The sequence below is a fragment of the Monodelphis domestica genome, chromosome 5, assembly GCF_027887165.1.
Source record: "Monodelphis domestica isolate mMonDom1 chromosome 5, mMonDom1.pri, whole genome shotgun sequence".
NCBI classification, from domain to species: Eukaryota; Metazoa; Chordata; class Mammalia; order Didelphimorphia; family Didelphidae; genus Monodelphis; species Monodelphis domestica.
Genome location: NC_077231.1, coordinates 191955893 through 191980244, shown reverse-complemented (window position 1 = coordinate 191980244; position 24352 = coordinate 191955893). Strand labels below are relative to the sequence as shown.

Here is a 24352-nt window from a genome sequence, read left to right as displayed (position 1 = left end):
GTACTGGAGCCGAGACTTACAGGAAGCCACAGAAACCAGGAGGCAGAGATAAGGAGGGAGAACAGTCTAGGCATTGTAGACAACCAGGGAAAAGGCACAATGGGGAGGTGAAATGTTGCCTGCAAGGGACAGTATCTTTAGAGAACAGAGTTCCTACTCTGTATCCAGCCCTGTGGATACAGAAGTGTATCACTTTGTTTCCATTTGCCATTTTGTTAAGGGTAAATACTCATGCTCATGAAATTGCCTGTAAAGGGATGATAAGAAGGCATAGAATCACCTGAGGAGAATACAATCCAGATAACTTGCCTCAAACTTTACATGCGCGAGTTGTTCATTAAAAATTTGGCAGGGCTGATGAGTGATTCGGGCATCCTGAAAATGTAGGGACAGTCTAAGTGTCTGAAAATTGGGGAATGATTGAACAATTAGTGATTATACCAATATCATGAAATAGCAGAGTATGATTAAGAATGCCAAATGTGAGTTATGTAGAAATAATCAACAAATTAATTAGACACTTAATGTTAGCAAGGCACTATCATAACTACTAGAGTTATGAAGATGAAAAATTATAATCCTTACCCTGAAGAAGCTTATAATCTAATGGAAAGATATACAAAATAATGCAAAGTCAAAGTGGAACTAGAAGTTCAACATACACATTGGCTTGATTATATATAGACATATATGGGTAAACTAGGTGGCACAGTGATAGAGTGTCAGATATAGAATCAGAAAGACCTGAGTTCAAACCTGACCTCACACAGCTGTCTGACTCTGGAAAAATCATTTAGCTTTGTTTATCTTGGTTTCCTCCTCTGTCAATTGAGGAGGAAATGGCAAACCACTGTAGTATCTTTACCAAGAATACCCCAAATAGTGTCACAAAGATTTGGACACAACTGACAAGACCAAACAACAATAACACTGACATACATTGCTGGCTGGATAAACAAAGACTATGGAAAGGAACCCAAAGGGAGGGACTAACTGATAAACTCTTAGACCTATCTATACATTCAAGTCTGCCTTTATAATTTAATTAGTTTTATGTGAAAGATTAATTGGTTTGATTGTTGAAAATCATTCACAATGAATTACTTTGGAAATTAATTTAAACCAATTGCTTAAGTTATTGTCAAAATTAAAATCACAATAAATTTTAGTGAGATGTGAAGCTGTTCATATTCATTGACCTAGAGGTCCTGTTACTAGGATTTGGCCCTAAGGACATTATTGAGAGGGTAAAATGCTGTGTATGTATAAACATGTTCATGGAAGCTTTTTGTGTAATGACAAAATAACTGGAAGTAACACAAATGATTGGGAGAAATGACCGAATAGATTGATACTTGAATGTAATAGATTGTATTATGCTATTAGAAATGACAAATATTGGAAATATAAAGAAATTAAGGGGAATATACAAAGAGATAAAAAATAAGAAAAAAGAATAAGAATAATAGATACTATGATTACATTAAAAATAAAGACACAAAAAAGAAAAAAGTATCGAAGTAAAACAAATTTAAAGGGAACTCAAAATCAAGGGATGTTTATAATAGCACACACAATTTACATATTTTAAATAAATTATAAACAATGTGGAGGTTGTCATTTTGTACATCATTTTTATGCATGTTTATTTAAATGTTTTTTTCTTTTGTTGGTGGTTATTAAATATATAACATTGGGGGAAAAAACCAAAATGCTGTGAAAAGAGTACTGGGTTTGGAAATAGAGGACTGGAGTCCTAATTCCATTCCTGGCATTTACTATCTCAGTAGTTTGTGGCAAGTTATCTGGACTTTATTTTCCTCATCTGGAAAATGAGGACACTGGACTGTATCAGTCCTTAATGTCCCTTTGAGCCCTCAATTTATGATGTTATCTTCATTTAGTTGTAAATTCCAACTGTCCAGTGGGATTTAGAATGATGACTATCTATGAGCCTAGGATAATAAAGAAGTGATGGTAAAACCTTGGTGAAAGAAGAAGTGGGTTATAATGGGGGGAAAAGTCCTAAGCTGGAGCCAGGAGAATCCTGGGTTTGAATTCTGGTTCATTCTTGTTATTTGTGTGATGTTTAACACATTTTAAAACAACTTTAAGCCTTAGTTTCCTTATATGTAAAATGGAAACCATTATTATACTGTCTGTCTCAGGATTGGTGTGAGGAAAGCACCTTATAAAACCTAAAACCTGTTACAAATAATGTGCTTTTGTTGATAAAGAATGTCTTTTCTGTAGCTTGTGAAATTTGTTGGGTTTGTGAATGGTGATTTTGAAAACTGAGTGTTATTCTTTTTTAATTTTCATTAGGTGGTTGATGCTGGTGGGGCATCTTTTCTTGATTATGTCAACTCCATGGATTATTTCCCAGGATTAAATTTGGAAGGCTACCCCAACAGAGATAGTATCAAGTATGCAGAGATATATGATATTCCGTTTGCTCATACCTTGCTGCGAGGGACTCTAAGATATAAGGTATGATGTTTTAGTTTTCAAAATCTCTACCTGTTGCAGATTTTCTGCTCTTTGATATTTGTAAGGCATTTATGTATTTTACATACAAATAGATGTAGAGAACTTAGAGCCAACTGTGAAGCCAAGAAGACCTGTGTTCAATTCTTGTCTCAGGCACATTCTGGCTGTGACCTTAGGCAAATTGTAACTTCTTAGTTCTCTAAGGAATCTGAGACAAAAAGTCATAGAGAAGGTGCCAGTCTGCTTTAGAAAATGGAGTTTCCATATGAGAGAGTTCCTTATGTCACTGTAGTCTCAGGTCAAGCTCTTCTCCCTATCCTATATCCTTTTTTATTCAATTTAATAAATATTTATTAAGCATTTTCTACTAGCAAGGCATAGTATTACAAACAAACAAAAAACCAAAAGTCTTTGACTTTGAGATCTTATTCTATTGAGGGAAGACAACATGTAAACAAAGAAGTAACCTGTATTCAAATAAGCTTTGCGTGATCAATGAGCCTACAGATATAAAGTTGTCTTTCTTTTGGTGGAGATGAACACTAACAATTGGGTGATGAGAAAAGGCCTTTTGTAGAAGGTAGGAACTGAGTTTAGCTTTGAAACAAGCTAGGAATACTGAGAAGCAAGATGAGGAGGGAGATGATGGTTCTAGGCTTGGAGGGAAGATCATAACAAAGGTATGTGTGTAAAGAACAATAATAAGAAATCTATCAATAACGATAGATTGGAGTTAGATTGTGAAGAGTCTTAGCTGCCAAAGAGAGAAATTTGCGTTTTATTTAGAAACAATAGGGAACCTCTGAAGTTGCTTTAAAAATCATTTGCTTATTTATTACATTAAAGTTTCTAGTTTCTTTCCCTCCTCCCCACCCCACACTAGAGAAGGCATCATTTTGCTCTCTGTGTGTGATTATTTATCAGTTGTTTTTTTTTTCCTGGAGGTAAACAGTCACAGTATTCTTCAAGCTATTTCTGTTTCTGTATATAATGTTCTCTTGTTTCTGCTTGTTTCACTTCATTATTTCATGCAGGCCTTTCCATGATTTTTAAAAATAATTTCTTATAGTTCAGTACTATTCCATCATAACCATATACCATAATTTACTTAGCCATTTCCCAGTTGATGGGTTTCCCCTCAGTTTCCAGTTCTTTGCCCCACAAAGAGAGCTGTTATGAATATTTTTAGAACATATAGGTTCTTTTTCGTTTGTCCTGATCACCTTGGGAAAAAGAATAGTGATACTGCTGGGTCATCAGGGAAATAACATGGGAAGACCTATGTGGTTTTTCAGATTGGCAGCTATGTAATAGATGCATTAGATTGGGGAAAGAACGGAGGCAGCATAAGGCTATACAGTATACTGATATATATATATATATACATATACATACACACACACACATATATATATATATATGTATGTATGTAACTTGGGGAGCCCTTCTTCCATTTTCTTTCCCCCTCATCCTTTACTTCCTTTTCTAGTTCTGTTTTCTTTGTCCTTAGTAGAAGAATCTTAAAGATTGGTTGCAATATCCCATTTAAAAGGGCAGTTAGGTGGCACAGTGGATAGAATACTAGACCTGAAGTCAGGAAGTCTCTTCTTCCTGAGTTAAAAAACTGGCTTCAGACACTTAATAGCTGTGTGATTCTGGGCAAGTCACTTAACCCTGTTTGTCTTAGTTTCCTCAGTTTTAAAATGAGTTGGAGAAGGAAATAGAAACCATTCCACTATTTTTGCCAAGAAAACCCTAAATGGAGTTATGAAGAGTTGGATATGACTGAACAAAAACAAACTCTTTTAAGAGATAATATAATATGATATGATATGATATAACATGACATAATATAGGGAAACAGGACATTTATAGATAGTAAAGAAACTGTCTGCCAGCATTTTTAGTGATGAACAGTTCTTAACCAGCTGAGTAAGTTATTCATTGTTTCATATTTCTTTGGCTGATGCTTCTTGCCATTTGTAAATAAGCAAAGTTGACCATATGATACTTTTCTGAAGGGATAGCATGTAAATTAAATTGTGCCTTGATATGCATCAAATCTATGATCTTATTGTTGCCTCTTTGGCATTTTCTCATCATTTTGCAGCATCTGTACACGTCTTTCTATTAATCCTCCACATAATTTGTACAGAGAATTCTAGAGGTCTTTCTTTAGTTCCAGTAAAAATGTTAATTCCTTCTTGGATAGAGGTTTCATATCTAAAATATAGAGAACTTTGTTAAATTCATAATAGCCATCCTCTGATGAATGACCAAAAGATATGAACGGTTTTTAGATGAAGGAATCAAAGCCATACATAAGCACATGAAAAAAAAATACTCTAAATCACTACTGATTAGAGAAATTCAAATAAAAACAATTATAAGATATCATTTTATGCCTATAAGTTTGGCTAAAATGGTAATGGCAAAATGACGAATGTTGCAGGGAATGGGGAAAATGGGGACACTATTGTTGGTGGAACTTTGAACTGATCCAATAATTTTGGAGGGTAGTTTGGAATTTTGCCCAGTTATGAAACTGTGTATATCCTTAGGTCCAGCAGTACCACTGTTGGTTTTATTTCTCAAGGAGATCAGGGAAAAAGCAAAATAACCTTATATATTCCAAAATATTTTTAGCAGCTCTCTTTGTGGTGACAAAGGACTGGAAATTGAGGGGATTTCCATCAGTTGGGGAATGGCTGAACAAGTTGTGGGATACAATTGTGATGGAATACTACTGTGTTGTAAGAAATGATAAGCAGGCTAATTAAAAAAAAAGCTTGGAAGGATCTATATGAAATAATGACAAGTTAAAAAAATAAAACCAAGAGAGTGTTATATACACGATGATTAATATTTTAAGAATAACTTGTACAAGTACACCATCAGAGAAAGAACTAATAAATAGAAACATGAAAGACATAATTTATATGCACATTTTTTTTTGTCATTTGATGCCTTCTACAGTTCAGGAAGGGGGTGAGAATAGGGGACATGGGTGAGATTTAATTTTTTACAGTATACATAAAGAAATTTAACTTAAAAAGAAAAGGAAAAATCTAAATTCCTTGAAAGTAGACTGATTTTTAATTCTGTATTCACAACTATAAGCACAATGTTTCATACATTTTAAGAGATAAATAAATTCTTATTGAATTTCATTGCATTTCATTTGAATATTTAATGTATAAGAGTGTAAAACTTGGGCTATCTATCAATTACTTCTGATTTTCTGACTCACCTACCTACTAGCTGATATAATTTATTTAAGTTTTTAAGTTTTATTTTTTTAGTTAATCATTTGTTTGCTTTCCCTTCTATTTCCCTCATTGAGAAAAAAAATCCCTTGTGAAAAATATACATAGCCCCAAAAAGCACATCCCTGTGGTGACCTCGAAAATTGCACTTTTCCTTCTGTGATTTGTATACATCATCTCTCTGTCAGGAAGTGGGTTATGTACTTCACATTCTGTCTTTTATCCCATGTATGTCTTTTATTTCATTTCTCAAATACATTACTACTATGTCACAAGTCTCTTACACCTACTATCTCACCTACTATCTATCTTTGAGCATATCACACAGATTGGACACTTTCACTTCTGTGCAAATAGTCCATCCTGACTCCTGCTACGCGCCGCCCCCCCAATCCCAGAGTCTCAGAGACAAAAACTGAGGACAGCCTTCTTGAGGCCTCTTACAAGAATCAGCTCATCTGTAATACAAGACTATGGACTTTTTTTTTGTGTGCTTGGCTTAGGATCTAGCTTCATAAATACCAGCTGAATGGTAACAAAGGGGACTTTTTTCACATAAGTGCAATTTAGGATACATTCTATTAAGCACTTACTATTCACAAATAGTATGAAGAACAATGTTTGCAAAGATAAAAACTAAGTATACATGGTCTCAGAAAATGCCACATTTTATTGGAGTAATGAGAGGAGAGAGAAGATGAATACCTTGGGGTTCTTAAGCCTTTTTTTATGAACCTTTTTGACCATCAGCCTAGAGATCCCTTCCAAGAATAGTATTTTTAAAAGTGCCCTTCCAAGAATGATGCTGTTAAAAGTATGAAATAAAATATATAGGGTTATAAAGGAACCAGCTACATTGAAGTACAATTATCAATTTTTAAAGTTCATAGATCCTTTGCTAAGAACTCCTAACAAATACAAATACAAGATAATTTCAGGAAGGAAAACAATGTACACTGGTGACTAATTAGGGGGCACTTTTTAAATGAGTTTGGAATACTTCACAGTCTCATTCCATTCTGCATCTCCAGATTTATCTTAAGGAGATAGGAGAAGGGAATAAGCATTTAGCTATTTCTTACTATGTTATGCCCTGTGCTAAGTTTTTTTTTTTTTTACAAATGTCTCATTTGAGATAATAACAACAACTGTGTGATACAGGTGCTGTTATATTAATGTTGAGAAATCTGAAGTAAACAGAGGTTGGGTGATTTGCCTAGGGTCTAGTAAGTGTCTGAGGTAGATCTGAACTCAGATCTTCCTGATTAAGACAAGTGCTCAATCCTCCATGCCACCTAGCTGCCCCCCTCATTCATTTTCTATGCTTACAAAACCTGCCACCTTGCTGGTTCTCAAACTTGGCATTATATTTCCTGTCTCTCTACAGGCTATTCTACATGCCTAGAATTTGCTCCTTTCTTATCACCACTCAAAATTACTAGCTTTTTGAGCTTTGGTTTGGATACCCTGACCTATTAAAGGAAAAATAAAAGAATTTATTAAACATTTGCTATAGTCTTTAAATAAAAACAGAAGAACTGAGACAATCCCTAATCTCAAGGAGTTTCCATTCTAATTGCTGGAGATAACACATGAAAGAAAGTTTAATTGCAGGGCAGATGTAAAGGAGTGGAAGTCCTAAGGGTGAACCTGTTGATGAGATGGCAATGGTCATCAATGCATGGAGGCACCAAGGCAGAGAGGGAGGGCAGATCTTAAGACCTAATAAGCTTCCATTTTATCAGAAGGAATAGAGTTGTTGGATCTCATCACAAAACTCCTAGGACAAAAGATGGAAAGCAAGAGAGAGGAGGCCATCCTCAGTGATATTGGTCCTTTCCTTCACAAGATCACTGGACTTACCAGTGGAGTGTTTAGATGAATTGGGTGCCCCAGTCATACCAGCTGGGCAGCCTTTCCTGGTTTTGCTATATGTTTGTTCTAAATCCCTCCTCCAACTATATTGCACTTACTTGTGTAAATGTTGTATCTCTACCTTACTCCCAATCCCTGTGCCAAGTGGAAAATAAGCTCCTTGAAGGGCTACACTTTTGTTTGTCTTTGTATCCAGTGCCCATGGCCATGTCTTGTATGTAAGAGATGCTTCTTCTTGATGGATGAAAATAAAAATTCTGAGAGACAGGGATAGGGAGAGAAGACATTCTTGAAATGGGACTTATGCATGTACAAGGAGTTTAGGGACTTGATTCTTTCAGTGTTAATTTTTTGATGTTTACCAAGTTTAGTGGGAATGATGGCAATTTCTCCAAATAATGCTTTCCTTTTCTTTGAAAGGAGAAACATATCCTGTATTACTTCTCTTTTGTTTCAGGGATATGCGAAAGCTCTGAATGGATTCGTGAAACTGGGTCTCATCAATAGAGATGCATATCCTGCCCTTAGTCCTGAGGCCTCACCTATCACCTGGGTAAGTATCTGAGAGGTTGTATGGAGCCAGCAACTGGCTGGTCATGTTTTTTATGTTAAAATTATTTTTGTCTTTCCATTGTGTTGACAGTGAAGTGTTTCGAGAAGGACAGTTTAAAAAAAAAAAAATTAGAAAAAAATGCAAAACTAACCTTGAATGCTCAGTGCTGAGATCAACCTTTCTTCTCCTTTGACATTATGGAAAGGTGCTTGTTAGTCCTAGTTTGTAAATTCTAATGTGTCAGGTTGCCCCTACCATGGTTCCTATGGTAACCACCCCTCAGTTCTTCTGTCTTTCTGGAAGAGAGATGCATGGAATCTCATACAGCTGGAAGGCAAATGCCTTTTCCAGTGGTTTCATTGATATACTGCCAGAGATAAGTCCTTTACATAGTTGATCCTGGAGCCAAGCACATTGTAGCTCAGTTTCCTGTCTAGATCTTGATCTATAGGAAACAACACATGTCTTCTTGGGATTGGAGTGAGGCTGTCTTAAGGAAGCATTATTCCTCCCTTCTCCCTTTCCCATTTTCCCATCAAATTATTGGGTCCATAGATGCTGCATAAGAAAGCACTTGTTGGAACACACTTCCTGAAAAATGGGCAGGAGCATATCTTTGAGTCAATATTTCTCTTTCTAATACAATATTATAGAATCCTTTTAAACTCCCAGAGAGAAACTTTTATAACCCAGTCTGACCTTGGTCACAAGTAATAGCCAGATCCTATGAGATTCAGTTTTTGTCCTGTTTGCAGTCCTTTCAAGTCTTCTTTGCCTTTCTTTCTTTGTAAAAAATAATGCCTTTGATTTCTTATAATGTTCTTAAAAAAAAAAAACCACTCCTATCTTCTGTCTTAGAATTGGGACTAAGTATTGATTCCAAGGCAGAAGAATGATAAAGGCTACGAAAGTGGGGTTAAGTGTTTTGCCTAAAGTGACATGGCTAGGAATAATGTCTGATGCCAAATATGAACCATGGTCTCCTCTCTCCAGAACTGGTGCTCTCTTTACTGAGCCATTTAATTTTCCTTTAGCATTCATTTAAAAAAAAATAAATCTTCCCTCTCATTATATTTTATTTTTAAAAATTTAAACATCAGACAGGAAAGGATTTAACTATAGAATACGAAAAATGGGAAAATTAAGATTTTATCTAGTCCATCATTTTTTAGGAAAGGAAGCAGAGTTTTAGAGAATGCAAGGGATTCACTCAAGGCCACACAGCTGATTAATTTCAAAACAAGCCACTGACTTCGGCTAATCTTCCCTTCTCCAATTCCCTCTTTCCCTCATCTAAAAACCAAGATAAAGAAAAAAGAAAAAAACATACCTTGTAGCAAACATGTATATTAAGCAAAATGAATTCATGCAGTGGCCACATCAAAATAAAAACCTCATCTCTTTCTATAACTCTGAATTGATCAACTTTATGTCTAAAGAGGAAAAGTAATATGCTTCATCATCGATCCTTTAGAGATGTGGTTGGTCATTGCATAATTCAGAGTTGTCTTTTTAACATTCAGTTTAAAATATTTTCAATTCCAAATTCTCTTCCTCCCCTTAGCCCCTTCCCAACCTACTGGGAAGGCAAGGAATATATATATATATCTATATCCATTATACATGTGATATATATATATATATCCATTTTTATGGATATATATATATATATATATATATCCATTATACATGTGAAGTTGTGTAAAACTTTTTTCCATGTTAGCCATGGAGTGATTAAGTCTTTCAAAGTTATTTTTATTTTACAATATTGTTGTCCTTTTGTAAATTATACTTCTGGTTCTGCTCACTTTAGTTTGGATCATTCCTATAAAAAATCCTCTGAAATAATATATTTCTTTTTTTACTTCTTTTCTTTTTAAAAATTACACATAGAAACAATTTTTTCAATTGTTTTCTACATTTTGCTGTTCAGATTCTCTCTCTGCCTCTCCCCACCCCCTCCCCAAAGCAGGATCTGGTCTGTTAGAGGTTACCCAGGTGTTTTCATGCAATATGTATTACCATATTCCCCAGAAAGCACATATCATGCATACAAAAAAAAACTCATAAAGTAAATAAGGTGAAAGATGGCATGTTTTGATTTGTACTCAGATTCCAATAGTTATTTCTTTGGCTTTGGATAGCAATTTTTTTGTCATGAGTTGTTTGGGGTTATCTTGGGACCTTGTTTTGCTGATAATAGTTTGAACATTATACAATATTTCTGTTACTATACATAATGTTCTTCTGGTTTTGCTCATTTGACTTTGCATCAATTCATATAAGTCTTTCCAGGTTTTTCTGAACTCATCCTGTTCATCATTTCTTATGACTCAATGTATTTCCATTACAACTCTATATCATCATGACTTGTTTGTCCATTCCCATTAAAGTTCTCTACCCCTACAAAGAGAGATGCTAAAATATTTTTGTGCAAGAAGAACCTTTTCCCCTATCCCTGATGTCTTTGCGGGTTCAGGCCCAGTAGCATTGCTGGGTCAAAGGGTATGCATAGTTTTATGATCCTTTGAGCATGGTTCCAGATTGTTCCAGAATATCCAGGATGATTATACTAGAGTTCAATTGTATTAGAGTCCCAACTTTTTCACCTCCCTTCCAACATTTATCATTTTCATTTTTGGTGATATTAGCCAATCTAATGGGTGTAAGATAGTAGTCTCAGAGTTAATTTAATTTTCATTTCTCTAATCAGTAGTGATCTGGAACATTTTTTCATATGACTAAGGATAGTTTTAATTTATTCCTCTGAGAACAGCCTGTTTAAATCCTTTGACTATTGACCAATTGCAGGATTTCTTGTATTCTTACAAATTTGACTTATATCACAATTTCTTATGGCATAATAATCTTTCATTATATTCATATGTCACAATTTATTCAGCCATCCCCTAGCTCTCCAAGAGGCAATCTAAAGCACCCCTTTGCTTTTATTTTTTTCCCCCTTTTAATTCTCTCTTCTTGATCAGAAAATTTGTTTTGCTCATGTACTACTATTTTTTTTTTTTCAACAAACCTTGGCCCTTTCAACGAGCTTGGACTTTGCTACTGGCTACTATAGCAGCAGCTTCTTACTGTGCATGCTCAAACTGGAGGTGGTCTAGAAGGGATTTTGTGGAGTTTAGAAAATATCTGAGAGAGGATGTATGATGTAGTTGAAGGAACCATTGCTTTGGAGCCCAAAGATCTGGGGTCCAGTTCTGACAGTGTTACTTTTTAGCAATGTAACTTTGAGTAAACCACTTAAACTTTTGGGACCTCAGTTTTGTCATCTGGAAAAGGGAGATAACAATAACCACCCTACCTACTTCAGAAGAGTATTGTGACAAATAAGAAGATATTTATTATGTGCAATACTTTATTAATGGTAAAATGCTATATAAATATGTACTATTATTAAATTATACATTAAATTCCTCTGTAAGGTATGGTTTATGTTTCAGTTCATTACTTTGTTGTTGGAATATATCTTGATGGTGTACTTCATGATGTTTTTCCTTCATGAGTTATTTTTATAAACATAAAAAAGATTAATTCTTTTTATAGTTTATACAGTTTAAAAGAATTATTTATTTTTCATACTTAATGAGACTTTTTTGAAGTGTAACTGAAAGGAAGTTCTTGAAATAGTCATTTGCACTTTTTCTATACTTAAACTTTAATTTAGGATTTACATATTTATTTTCATAATCAGAAAGAACTGCTCTGTGAGTTGGTTGGGATTTCACCTTCCTCCACTCCTGATGTACTTAAGGAAGCTGTCTACAAGAAACTGGATGGGGATGACATGCAGCTGCAGGCCATAGAATGGTAGGTAGCTTTCTGTGATTCTTGATTCTTTAGTCTGACCCATTAAATAAAGAAAGCATAGAATTTAAGACTTTTGTTTTGTCTTGAGATTTACTATTCCAATGTTAGCATGTCATAGGAAATGTGGAGTGAAAAGCAAAAGAAGAGAAATTCACATGTTAGGATGCCATTTGGGATATTAGAATCCCTTTCCTATGTAGTTTCTGAAAAATGACAGCTGAATTCACTTTCAGTTCAATTTATTTCCCTAAATATTTGTTGATGACAAATTATATGCAAGGCACCATTCCAGCTTCTCCCTATTGACTCCCTTTAGTATTTACTGGCATATATCCTAGTTAAAAATCTGGGACAACAACTTAGCAGCTATATTTGTTGTTATTCAGTCATTTCAGTTGTGTCTGACTCTTCATAACCTCATTTGGGGTTTTCTTGTCAAAAATACTGGAGTGGTTTGCCATTCATTTTTCTAGCTCATTTTATAGATGAGGAAACTGAGGCAAACAGGATGAAGTGATTTGTCCAGAGTCATACAGCTAGTGTCTGAGGCTAGATTTGAATTCAGCCAGATGAGTCTTTCTGACTCCAGGCACAACACTTTATGCCAAGCAACTATATTTAACACAGACCGTCTAAATTCTTAAGATATCATTAGGTCGATGTTGGATTCAACTATGTCCAAGTGTCCTTTCAACCCTAAGTCCTATAATTTTACAAATCCATGCAGTTAGCATGCCTTAATTGAATTCAAGGGGCGGGAGGATTACTGAGTGATCTGATTCTGTTTCTAAAAAAACAAACCCAACTAAACCAAACAAAACTGATTTCTTCATTGTGGCAAAGCTTATTTAAAAGTATCATCGCAGGGGCAGCTGGGTCAGTGGATTGAGAGTCAGGCCTAGAGACAGGAGGTCCTGGGTTCAAACCTGGCCTCAGACTCTTCTCAGCTGTGTGATGCTGGGCAATCACTTACCCCTCCATTGCCTATCCCTTACCACTCTTCTGCCTTGGAACCAATACTCAGTATTGATTCCAAGATGGAAGGTAAGGGTTTAAAAAAAATAAAATAAAAGTATCATCACCCTGGGACTTTGACCACTCAATGTAAAAATCAGCTCGTCTGGTCCAACATTCTCCAATTGGGTGGAATTGAGAGGTGGTATGACATGAAGAATCAGACACGACTGAAATGACTGAACAATGACATTGTGGACAGAGTGCCACACTTGGGAACCAATGGGCTTGTGTCCTGATTTTGACATTTACTAGCTTGTCACCTTGGCAAAGCATTTCACTTGACTTTTTAAGCTTCAACTTCCTCATTGGTAAAATGAAGCAATTAACATCGCCTCACACAGTGTTGTGAAAACCAAAGGCAACAATTTATGTAAATCACTTTGCAAATCTCAAGGCATTCTGTTTATAGGATTTCATTGGTGAGGGAATTCCCCTTACCAAATGAATATTGGCAACCATACTAAAAATCATAGGCTTAGAGAGTCCCTGGACCACTAAGAGAATAAGTGAGTTGCTCAGAATGGCCCAGCCATGATGTGCCATTCGTTTTTCAGTTTGGTCATATCTGACTCTTTCTGACCCCTTTTGGGATTTTCTTGGCAAAGATTATAGAGGCATTAGGCATTTTCTTCTCCAGCTCATTTTACAGATGAGACAATCTGCATGAATGGTTAAGTGACTTGCTCAAGGTTTCATAGGTAGGAAGTGTCTGAGGTTGGATTTGAACTCAGGTTTTCATGATTCCAGGCTCAGCAAACTGCCCTCTGTGTGTCATAGAAGAAATTTAAGCCCAGGTACTGCTGGTTTCAAGGCTGGCTCTACCCATGAAACTATACTGTCTCGAAAAGAACTTTTAAAAGTATCTGTTGTTGTTATTAGAGGTATCTTACTAGGAGATCTGATTTTGGAACTGAACTGAAGTAGCTTTCTTTCTTTTTGCACAGGTTTGGTTTATTTGGAGATGAACAAGTCCCCAGAGCGGGGTCTCTAGTGGATGCCTTCTCTAAACATTTGGTGATGAAACTTTCCTATGGTATGCAATATCATGTTTCCTACACATTTATAAATGTAGGACCTGTGTCAGTAAATAAACATTTATTAAGTACCTACTATCTGTCAGGCACTGTGCTAAGCACTGGAAATACTAAAAGAGGCAAAAAAGATCATTTCACCCTCAAGGAGCTCAACATCTAATGAGGGAGACAAGGAAATAAATGTGCACAAACAATTTACAGGATAAATAGGAAATAATTAACAGAAGGAAGGCACTATAATTAAGAAGTATTAGTAAAGGCTTCTTGTAGAAGACAGGGTTTTACTTGGGACCCAAAAGAGGTCAGGGAAGTCAGGAAGCAGATATATGGAAGGAGAGCATGCCAGGCATGGGGGACAGCCAGAGAAAATACCTAGAGATGAAGGATGAAGTCTATTGTTTGTGGAGCAACACAAAGGGCAGTGTCACTATGTTGAAGTCTACGTTGTGGGGAGTAAGGTATAAGAAGACTAGAAAGTGGGAGAAGTGGGGGGAGGTGAAGAAGGGCCTCAAATGCCAAACAGAGAATTTTGAATTTTATACTGGAGGTGGTAGGGAGCCACTAAGATCTATTGAGGAGGGATGGTGATATGATTGGATCTGCACTTTATGAAAATCACTTTAGTAGCTAAATGGGGGGGTGGTGGATTGGTGTTGGGAGACCTTTGAGGGAGTCATACTCACAAATAAACAGATTATTTCAATAGTCCAAGAATGAGTGATGAGGATCTGTTCAAGATAGTGGCACTATCAGAGGAGAAAAGGAAATGTATTTGAGAGATATTGCAAACGTGAACTCAACAGTTCTTGGTAACAGATTAGATATGGGGATGGGGTGAAAGAGAGGAATTGAGGATGGCAGCTAGGTTGTGAGCTTGCAGGACTGGAGGACAGTGTTGCCTTTGGCAGTAATAAAGAAGTGAGGAGGAGGATCTGGGGAAAAGATAATGAGTTCTGTTTTCGACATTTGAGTTTAAGTTGTTCACTGGACTCCAGTTCAAGATGTCTGAAAGAGAGATAGAGATGGATACTGGACGTCAGCAAAGAGATTGGGTCAGGATAGGTGGATTTGAGAATCATCAGCCTAGATATGTGATTAAATCCATGGGACTAAGTGAAGAAATATAGAGGGAGAAGAGAAGAGGACCCAGGACAGAACCTGTGGGACACTTATGATTAGAGGGTGTTATCTGGATGAAGACCCAGCAAAGAAAACTTAGAAAGAGCAATTTGATAAATAGGAGGAGAATCAGAAAACCAAGAGAGGTTATAGAGAGGTCAAGAAGAATGACTGAGAAAAGGTCATTGCATTTGGCAATTAAGCAATAACTGGTAATTTTGGAGAATATTTCAGGGAAAGGATGAGGTAGGAAGTTGGATTGTAAGTGGTTTAGAAGTGAATAAGAGGAGAGAAAATTAGGTAAGTCTTGTGGAAAACCTTTTCAAAGAGTTTAGCCATAAAGAACAGAAGAGATATAGGACAATGGTTAGTGGGCCCATTAAAGGTGGGCTTAATGGGTGAGACTATGAAAGTTACAAAGATTAGAGATCGGATTTTAAGGTTGGACCAAAGCAGGAGGAATGAGGGAATAAATAAAGGGGAAAGAGACTCGAGTTATTTTTACAAAGGAAAAGAAAGTAGAAATATGGAGTTGCAATTTGTGATATCAAATGCATGCCTAGAACAATGCAATTGATAATCCTGTTGTACTCAGCACTGGACAGACAATATCTAGACTACTTTGTTCAGTTCTGAGCACTTCATTTTAAGAGGAGACATCGATGAGCTGGATCATATCCAGAAGAGAGCATTTGGAATTAAAAAGGTCTTCAGAGTCATTTCATATAAATTGAATAAATTGGTTTTGTTTAGTTCAGAAAAGAGAGTTCAGTGGAATAACTGCTTTTAAACATAGGGAAATTTGTGTTGGGAAAGAGGGATTTGATTTATTCCATTTAACTCCAAAGGACAGGTTCAAGACCAACAGGTCCAAGTGATAAGGAGGCATTTCTTTGCAGTATAAGGAAGAATTTCCTAAATCTAGCTTCCTGAAAATGGGCACAGTGGATAGAGTACCTGAGTTCAAATCTGGCCTCAGATACTTTTTAGCTATGTAATCCTGGACAAAAGTTCCTTTTTTTGCCTTAGTTTCTTTATTTGTAAAATGAACTGGAGAAGGAAATGGTAAACCACTCCAGTATTTTTGACAAGAAAACCCCAAATAGGATCACAAAGAGTTGGGAACAACTAAAACTAATGAACAACAACAAAAATAGAATGACCTTTATGAGGCAGGGAGCTCCCTGTGATGGGATGTATACAAGGCTGGACCTGTACTTGGAGATATCATAGGGGAGATTCTTGCCTTAGGTAAGAACTTTTTTTCTTTTTTTTTTAACTGTTACATTTCTTCTTAGAATCAATACTGTGTATTGGTTCCAAGGCAGAAGAGTGGTAAGAGCTAGGCAGTGGGGGTTAAGTGACATGCCCAGGGCCATACAGCTGGGAAGAACTCAGAATTGAACCCAGTACCTTCCATTGCTAGGCATGGCACTCAAGCCACTGAGCCCCCTAACTGCCCCTTAGTAAGTCTTTCTTAAAAGGGTTTAAATGAATCTGGAATTTCCATACATTCAGCAATAAGAAGTATTTATTAAATTCCTGTTAAATGTCAGCACTATGCTAGGTGCTAAGGATAAAAAATTAAAAATGAAACATTCTACGTCCTTGAGTTTAATTTCTGTTGGGGAGAGGAAAATACAACATGTACACAGATACATAAATATGAAGTAAATACATGTAATTTTATGGTTTGGGTCAATCATTAATTGAAGATAAGTCTTGGGGAGACATCCAAAAGACTGTAATAAAAGCCTACTGAATCTGTGGTCATGCTGTGATGACATTGAACTGATTGTCTCCTCTGGATAAAGTCATATTGATGGAAGATTAGGTTTCTGCTCAGTTTTCACTTTCTTATTGTGCTAAAAGAACAATATTAATGTTTGTTGAGACACAAAGTTTCAGTAAGCAAAGGGAACAAAAGTCAAACTGGTCAACAAGTCACTTAGAAAAATGTCAAAATTCTGAAAGGAAAAGTATGGAAGATTTGAATGCCATTTCCTTTTGTTTTTAAGGTCCTGGAGAAAAAGATATGATTGTAATGAGAGACAGTTTTGGAATACGGCATCCTTCTGGTCATCTAGAACACAAAAATATTGATCTTGTGGTATATGGTGAGGTCAATGGATTTTCAGCCATGGCTAAGACGGTTGGTCTGCCAGCAGCCATGGCTGCCAAAATGATACTGGATGGTAAGTTGTATTTGTATGCTGGAATCAGATGTGACCTACCTTTGGTGGGGGGCAGCAACTGTATTTTGCTACTCATTTACTGTGCACCTGCCCATTATTTACCAAGTAGAACACCAAAGTTATACATTCAAATCACTGAGGAACTTCAGAGGAACCAAGAATTATACAATATTAGATGCCTTTTTTAGTAGTTACTTGCTTTATCAGCTCTGGAGATTAGTGATTAGAAAGTCCCCTTTATATATTGTTATGAAGCCTATTTTCCTTTGTTTAATTTTAAAAAAGGAGAGAAGAGGGTATGGCAGATGATGTAAAAACAAAAGATATCAATAAAATGCATTTAAACCTTCAAATATTTCAAATACCTTTTCATTCCCCTGTACAAGATCATTCAACTTGTTAAACAATCATGAATTTAATATCTAATTACATTACCTCACTTATATAATCCTTTAAGATTTACAAAGCTTTTTCCATAACCTATCTGTACACTTAGGTAGTGCATTGTTTATTTGTCTTTATTGCTAAGGAAACAATCTTAAAAGGTGGAATTATTTGCCAATGGACAATATCAGAAGAGAACTCTTGTCTTCTGATTCTATATCTTGTGTTCATCCCTCTTTACCACATACTATGCAGACTCCCTAGGATACCTAAGAAACTGAAAATATGTTCCTTGTCTCCCAATAAGGTCCTCAAAAGGAAACAAACTCTAGAGAGAATTACAAAATAATACACCAATAAGGATATGACAAGGATGCACCAATTGTGTAGGTGACCACTGATGGAATATGGCAAAGAAGTAATCACGAATAAAGTCATCAAAAATGTTTTGTTAAACTTAGTGAAAATAAAATAAAATTGATTCTTCCCCCCATCCCCACCCCATAGCTATTCAAATAGATGATCACTTAATAATATATTGAGTCACTTAAAATCATTTGGAAAGTGACAGTGCCTATCACATAGTAGGTGCTTAATAAATGCTTGTTTCCTTGACTCCTTTATTCCTTTTTCTGTATAGATTGTTTTGAGGAATAATTCAGATTGATCAGGGAGTGAGTGATCCTGTCAGTTGCTGACTTTTTTTCTCTCCACTGTACTGCCTAGTAACATGGATAGGTCTTGCTAAAAGCTCCTATTGTTTGAAATTAATCACCCTGAAAGTCCCAGTATTTATTTTCCCACTGTAGAATTTCCTAGAAAATATTGAAACAACTTCTTAATTACTAGGTCTCCAATAATTCATCAACTTTGAGTTTTAACAGAAAGGTGCTTTTATATATAAGGATTTTTGTCCTAGTTCCCCAAATACTAATCATACATTTTTTTTCTTTCAGGTGAAATTAAAGCAAAAGGCCTAATTGGGCCCTTTACAAAGGAGATCTATGGACCAATACTGGAGCGTATTAAAGCAGAAGGCATTATATACACAGTTCAAAGCACCATCAAGCAGTAATTGGGAATAACCATATAATTAAATCTACCAGGAAAAAAAAAACTTGCCAAAGAATCCAAAACCTTTGTGCTATAAGCATACTTCCCAATGTACTTTTTTATGCTATCATATACAATAACATATTTTTGATTGAGTGAAAGGAATAATTTTTGTGAAAATACAATTCTATTTTTCATGCTAATTCTTTGATACATGAAATTTCACTAATTGTTAGAGACTATAATGTTTTTTTAACCATGGATTCCTTCTTCTGTATATATAAAAGTGAAGATAAAATAGATCTTCATTAATTTATTGTACATTTTTGCTGAATCTTTTAGGAATTAATTTCTCCAGGTATATGAGCATATATTTTTCCACTTGGGGGGTTCTAGCCAGAACATTTTTCCTGTTTGCAACCATAATTTTATTGTAAAGGGTAAATTTTGGGTTGAGACTGAATAATATAAATGTAATTGGTCACTAGGGATTTAATTTCTTAAATCCCAATGAAGCACTCAAGGCCGAATGGAATTTTATGGTGATTTATTTACAACAGGAGGAAGAAATTAAGAGAGAGAGAGAGAGGAAAAAGAGTTAATTTAAACTGCTCCAGCTCAGGCTGAGCCAGGCAGGAGTTCAAGGTCTTGCCCAAGGGGCCTCCCCAGAGAGCCAAGGGAAAGGTCAGTCAGTCTTATCACTCACCACATGACTTTCTCAAGGAAGCTGTCTGAGGGAACTCCTCCAGGCTCCAGTTCCAGGGTCAATTGGTGCCCAGGCCTCCTCACAGGAAGTGACAAGAACTTCAAAAACAGTTCTCTACATGACTTCCTGTGTCTCACATGTGCCAATAGTGGCTCAAGCTTGGCTTAGGACAGCCCAGGGGACAATAAATTGTTTCTGATTTGTCACTTGCTAGCACATGCCAGTGTAGTGGGGGTGTATACATTCCTGGGTTGTTAGACTAAGCAAAATGGAGACAATCTAAAAATCATATTATATTTTTCAAGTCAACTGAATTGGCTTTAGATTACCTATCTATAAAACTTTTATATATTCCACTAAAAGATTTATATTCTCGCTATAAACATCTCTTATTGTGGTGTAACTGAGGAGACATATTCAGAGGAAGTCAGGAGAGTTCTCAAATTCACACAACAGTTTAGAGGAAGAGCTCATGCTAAAATTCATGTCTCATGGTTTCTCATCTCAACTCTTCCTTTTCCTCTATTGTATCTGCCCCTGGGATGTTTCATTATGCCCAATTCTCTGTTTAGTATGATTTGTAATGCAACTATTAATATTTAGAATCCACCGATTATCCACAATAGAATAAAGATACATTAAAGAAAGCTCTCTAAGATGGACAATTCCAGCCAGCCAAGAAATTGAAGTTCTCATTTTGTGATTTCTCATATCCCTTTCATTCTCAATGCTTGCTATGATGAGATACATTATTTTAATTTCTATTAAAACACATTTTTCTTTCTCTTAATGCTGTGCATTAATTTTAAGAAGAGGCCTTTGCTCAGTTCTAAGCTCTGGATCAGGCTTACATTGATGGTGTATGGAATTGCTTGTTAATTGGTTGAGAAGTGTAACCTCTTCACTTTTTATCCTGTGATGGAATGTTTCTTAGGATTTGTGGAAGTTCATTTCTCATCAAAAAGATAAACACCTAAGGTTGCTTGGATGGAAAATTAGAGATAAATATGGAGAAAGAAATTAAATGGTAAATGAATGGAGAAAGAATGGTTTGTTTAATAGACCAATTTGGCCTAGATTAAAAAAAGTAAAGTTAACCTTTTAGATTACTAGTTTAGTTTTCAGAATTTATATACTCACTTTAGTATTTAGTATAGTTGCATTTTAATCAATTTTCTCTATACATATTTTAGGTTAGATATATCATTATTTTTAAGGGAAGTGATGCCTGTCATGATTTGGAATTTTTAAAGCCATATCCCTCAATGAAGCTTGCTTTCAAAAGAAAAATTAAGTTCCTTTATTCCTGAGTTAAAGGACAGCAGCTTATTGATATCCCCTTTCCCTTGGTAAAGATGTTTTCTTTCTCTTCTGAACTATAGGTATGAATATCATGAGATATCTGCCCTCTCAAAAATTAATAAAAGTACTGATTTTAAAACTTTTTAGTGGATCACTTGGATTTTCCAAGATCTAGAATGCTCCTTTTTTTTTTTTAAAGAAAAAGAGTTCCATTTGTTGTTGGGACTTTTGTTTCAAGAGACAATTCGCATAAAAGGAGTATGTAAAGATATGAGGTTGTACTTTGAATTGAAAATAAATGTCTTTGAAATTTAAAAAAGATATGAGTTCTCTTTATTACTCCAAAATATTGAATTGATTGAGTAAAAGAATTTCTGCAAGAGTTTTGATAAAAAGTATTTGGTTTGGATTGTGATTAATAAAATACATAAGTAAAGTGGAAAAATGAAAAATTATTCATTAATGTAGCTCTTCTAAATGAGAGCTGGAATACAGAATTTTTAGTGGAATGCTATCACTAGATGCCAATCCAGAAGCCCTGTAGTTTGGGAGAATTTCCTAGGATTCCTAGAATACTATTTCTCCAACCCCAATTATATGGAAGAATGGTAAAATATTAACCAGGGGATATTGGAGTAGAATGGGGGGGGGGATTCAATTTCTAAGTTGTAAAAAGAGCCACTCTTTTGAAGTAAAAGTTTAATAAGGAGGTAGATGGAGAATTCTGTTCTAGAACTAATTTGATTTCTTTACCTATCAAAACACTGTAATGAAAGCATGTATAGTTCTAAAATTCCTAGAGGAAAGTGATGTTGCCCTTTGTTATCCAATGCAGTGTTTAATAAGATTCAGCATTCCCTTTGAAATAAAGTATTGGGACCTTCCAAACTCTTTTGATAGATTGACATTTTGTTATGATAAATATATTGCCAGAAACCCAGTGCCTAGTCTAGTACAGTGTCTGACACATAACAGACACTAAATACTTGACTGATTGAAGGCACATTTCCTGATTTCATGACAGAACACTGCTGACAGCTTCTGGAGAGCAAATTACCAAGGGAAAAGAAATGCTGACATGCAGCCCACAATTTCACTATATATATCTCTTCTGCCAAGTACTTGTATTTTTATTATTTATACTATCTCTTCAGAAGAGCACAACTAAGTTAACTTTTATAGTTTCTTTAAAAATCATATAATTTGTTGGACTAAAGAACCCTCTGTCCACTCTCTGCCACCATCACTGCTGAAGGAAAAAGGACCACAGGACTGAGGGTCATTTTATACATCTATTTATTTCAGAGGTTATTTGTGAGTAATTTGGCAGTGGGGTTTTCATTTGGATCTTTAAGGAGATAGGTGAATTGAAGGGTAATTTCTTTTTTCTTTGTATTTTTTCCAAATTACATTTAAAAAAATTTTATTTAATTGATTAATTAAGAAAAAATTTCCATTATTACATGATTCATATTCTTTCCCTCCTCTCCTTCCACTCCCCTCCTGTAGCCAACACTCAATTCCACTGGGGTTTACATGTGTCATTGATCAAGACCTATTTCCATATTATTGATATTTGCACTAAGGTGATCATTTAGAGTCTATACCCCCAATCATATTCCCCTCGACCCATGTGATCAAGCAGTTGTTTTTCTTCTGTGTTTCTACTCCCATAGTTTTTCCTCTGAATGTGGATAGAGTTTTTTTCTCACAAGTCCCTCAGAATTGTCCTGGATCATTGCATTACTGCTAGTAGAGAAGTTCATTACAAATGATTGTGCCACAGTGTATCCATCTCTGTGTATAATGTTCTCCTGGTTCTGCTTCTTTTGCTCATCATCAATTCCTGGAGGTCTTTCCATTTCACATGGAATTCCTCCAGTTCATTATTCCTTTTTAGCACAATAGTAGAGAAGAGTAATTTCTTGATGTTAAATAATGGCATATCTTGATGACTTCCATTCAGTTTGGGGACAGGTTTTTGTGTTATTGTTTTCAAATCTGAACTACCTATCTCAGAGATTGTTTCTGAGGAAATCTCTTTGGGTCTTTGTGAATCTTAAAATATACTGTAAACATATTATTTTAAATTGTTAAGTCTCCAACCTCCTTTCCTCACTACCCACATATTCTATGACTCCTCATGATCTTGATTTGTCTCTTCTGTTCTACTGAAGCTGTTTTTTTGGAATGTGACCATGTCATTGACTAATCTTTGCGTTTTTCCCCACCAAACTCCACAGTTTTTATCCCTTTAGACCCCTATAGCATTTGACACTTCCCCACCCCATATTGGCATTTTCTTCTTCTGTGCCTTCCATGTTTACCCTAACCTAGTTTTTCTCCTATAACCTGAATCACTCTCTTTTAATAGCTTCTCTTCCTTCGTCCTACCCACTTGCTCCTGTTGTCTCCCAAAGTTCTTTCCTAGGTCTTTTGCTTTTAAAATTTCATCTTAGTTGTCACTTCTTTGATCTGACTGTCATTAATTGATGTTATGTGTATCTCCAATACTAATTCCTGTCCCAATTCCAGTCTGCTTGTCAAATGTCTTTTAAAACAGCAACACTACTTTCACATTAAACTCAATATAACTAAAATTGATCATTTCACTCTAAGCTATCTTCCTAACCTACATTGTTTCTTTCAGTTAGCATCACCTTTCTTTCAGGTACTCAAATTTGAAACCTTGACCCTTTCCTCATTCTTCCTTGCTTATTTTCTTTTCACTTAAAACCAAAAGTTTTAAGATATATAAGTGGTGAAGACAAAAAGGAAGGTAAATGAGTAGTAGTTGTTCTTTGTTTCCTATAGCTAATTTTGCTCATATCTTCACTGATTCTTGCGGCAAATTCAGAGACAAATACATTTACTTCAGAAATCAAAATGCCAGTGGTATAGCGAAGTGCTAAAAGAGTTTATTGGAGGCAGGTTAGGACCTAATATCCTGAATTCCATGCCCAACAAATCACCATGTCATACCAAGTCATTTGCATTGCCAAACCACTCCTGATGACAATAGGAAGTCACTGGAGTTTATTTAGGTAAGAGGTGACTTGATCAGACCTGAGTTTTAGGAAAACCACTTTATTGGCATATATGTGTTCTACCTTCTGACAAGTTTAGATGAAAGTGAAGTTTAAGTTATGACTGCTCCTCATAGTCTTTCTTCTATGGTTGAATAGAATTCTAGAAAAACTAGATGTGAAAAATCTCTAATTACTGTTGAATGAGGACAGAAGAGAAGTGTACATATTTTTCAGCTATGCATGCTACCTTTACAAAAATTGATCATGTCTCACAAACAAATGCAGAGAACCAGAAAAATTACACACATTAGGTGCCTATAATAATCAAATAAAGTTATGCTAAATAATATTAACAATCAGCTAGAGACTAATATATTAGCAAAGAGGCTACAAATGATGTTATATTTTGAAAATGTTAGACATTCCAGAAATATGGGCTTAGTTAAATATCAATAGAACTGTAAATTTAGCCTTAATTATAACAAGAGTAACAGAAATATC

At 35.5% G+C, this 24352-nt stretch overlaps 1 protein-coding gene across 1 annotated transcript in view; it reads left to right on the top strand.

Annotated features, from left to right (window-relative positions):
• AASS (aminoadipate-semialdehyde synthase) overlaps positions 1–21141 on the top strand; it is a 75942-nt gene extending 54801 nt beyond the window's left edge. The window contains exons 19-24 of the mRNA XM_001370216.5: positions 2326–2490; positions 8089–8184; positions 11897–12012; positions 13974–14062; positions 17201–17377; positions 18718–21141. Of these exons, the coding sequence (XP_001370253.4) occupies positions 2326–2490; positions 8089–8184; positions 11897–12012; positions 13974–14062; positions 17201–17377; positions 18718–18836 (762 nt within the window). The 3' untranslated portion in view covers positions 18837–21141. The remainder of the gene's footprint in view (positions 1–2325; positions 2491–8088; positions 8185–11896; positions 12013–13973; positions 14063–17200; positions 17378–18717) is intronic.
• The last annotated feature ends 3211 nt before the right edge of the window (positions 21142–24352 follow it).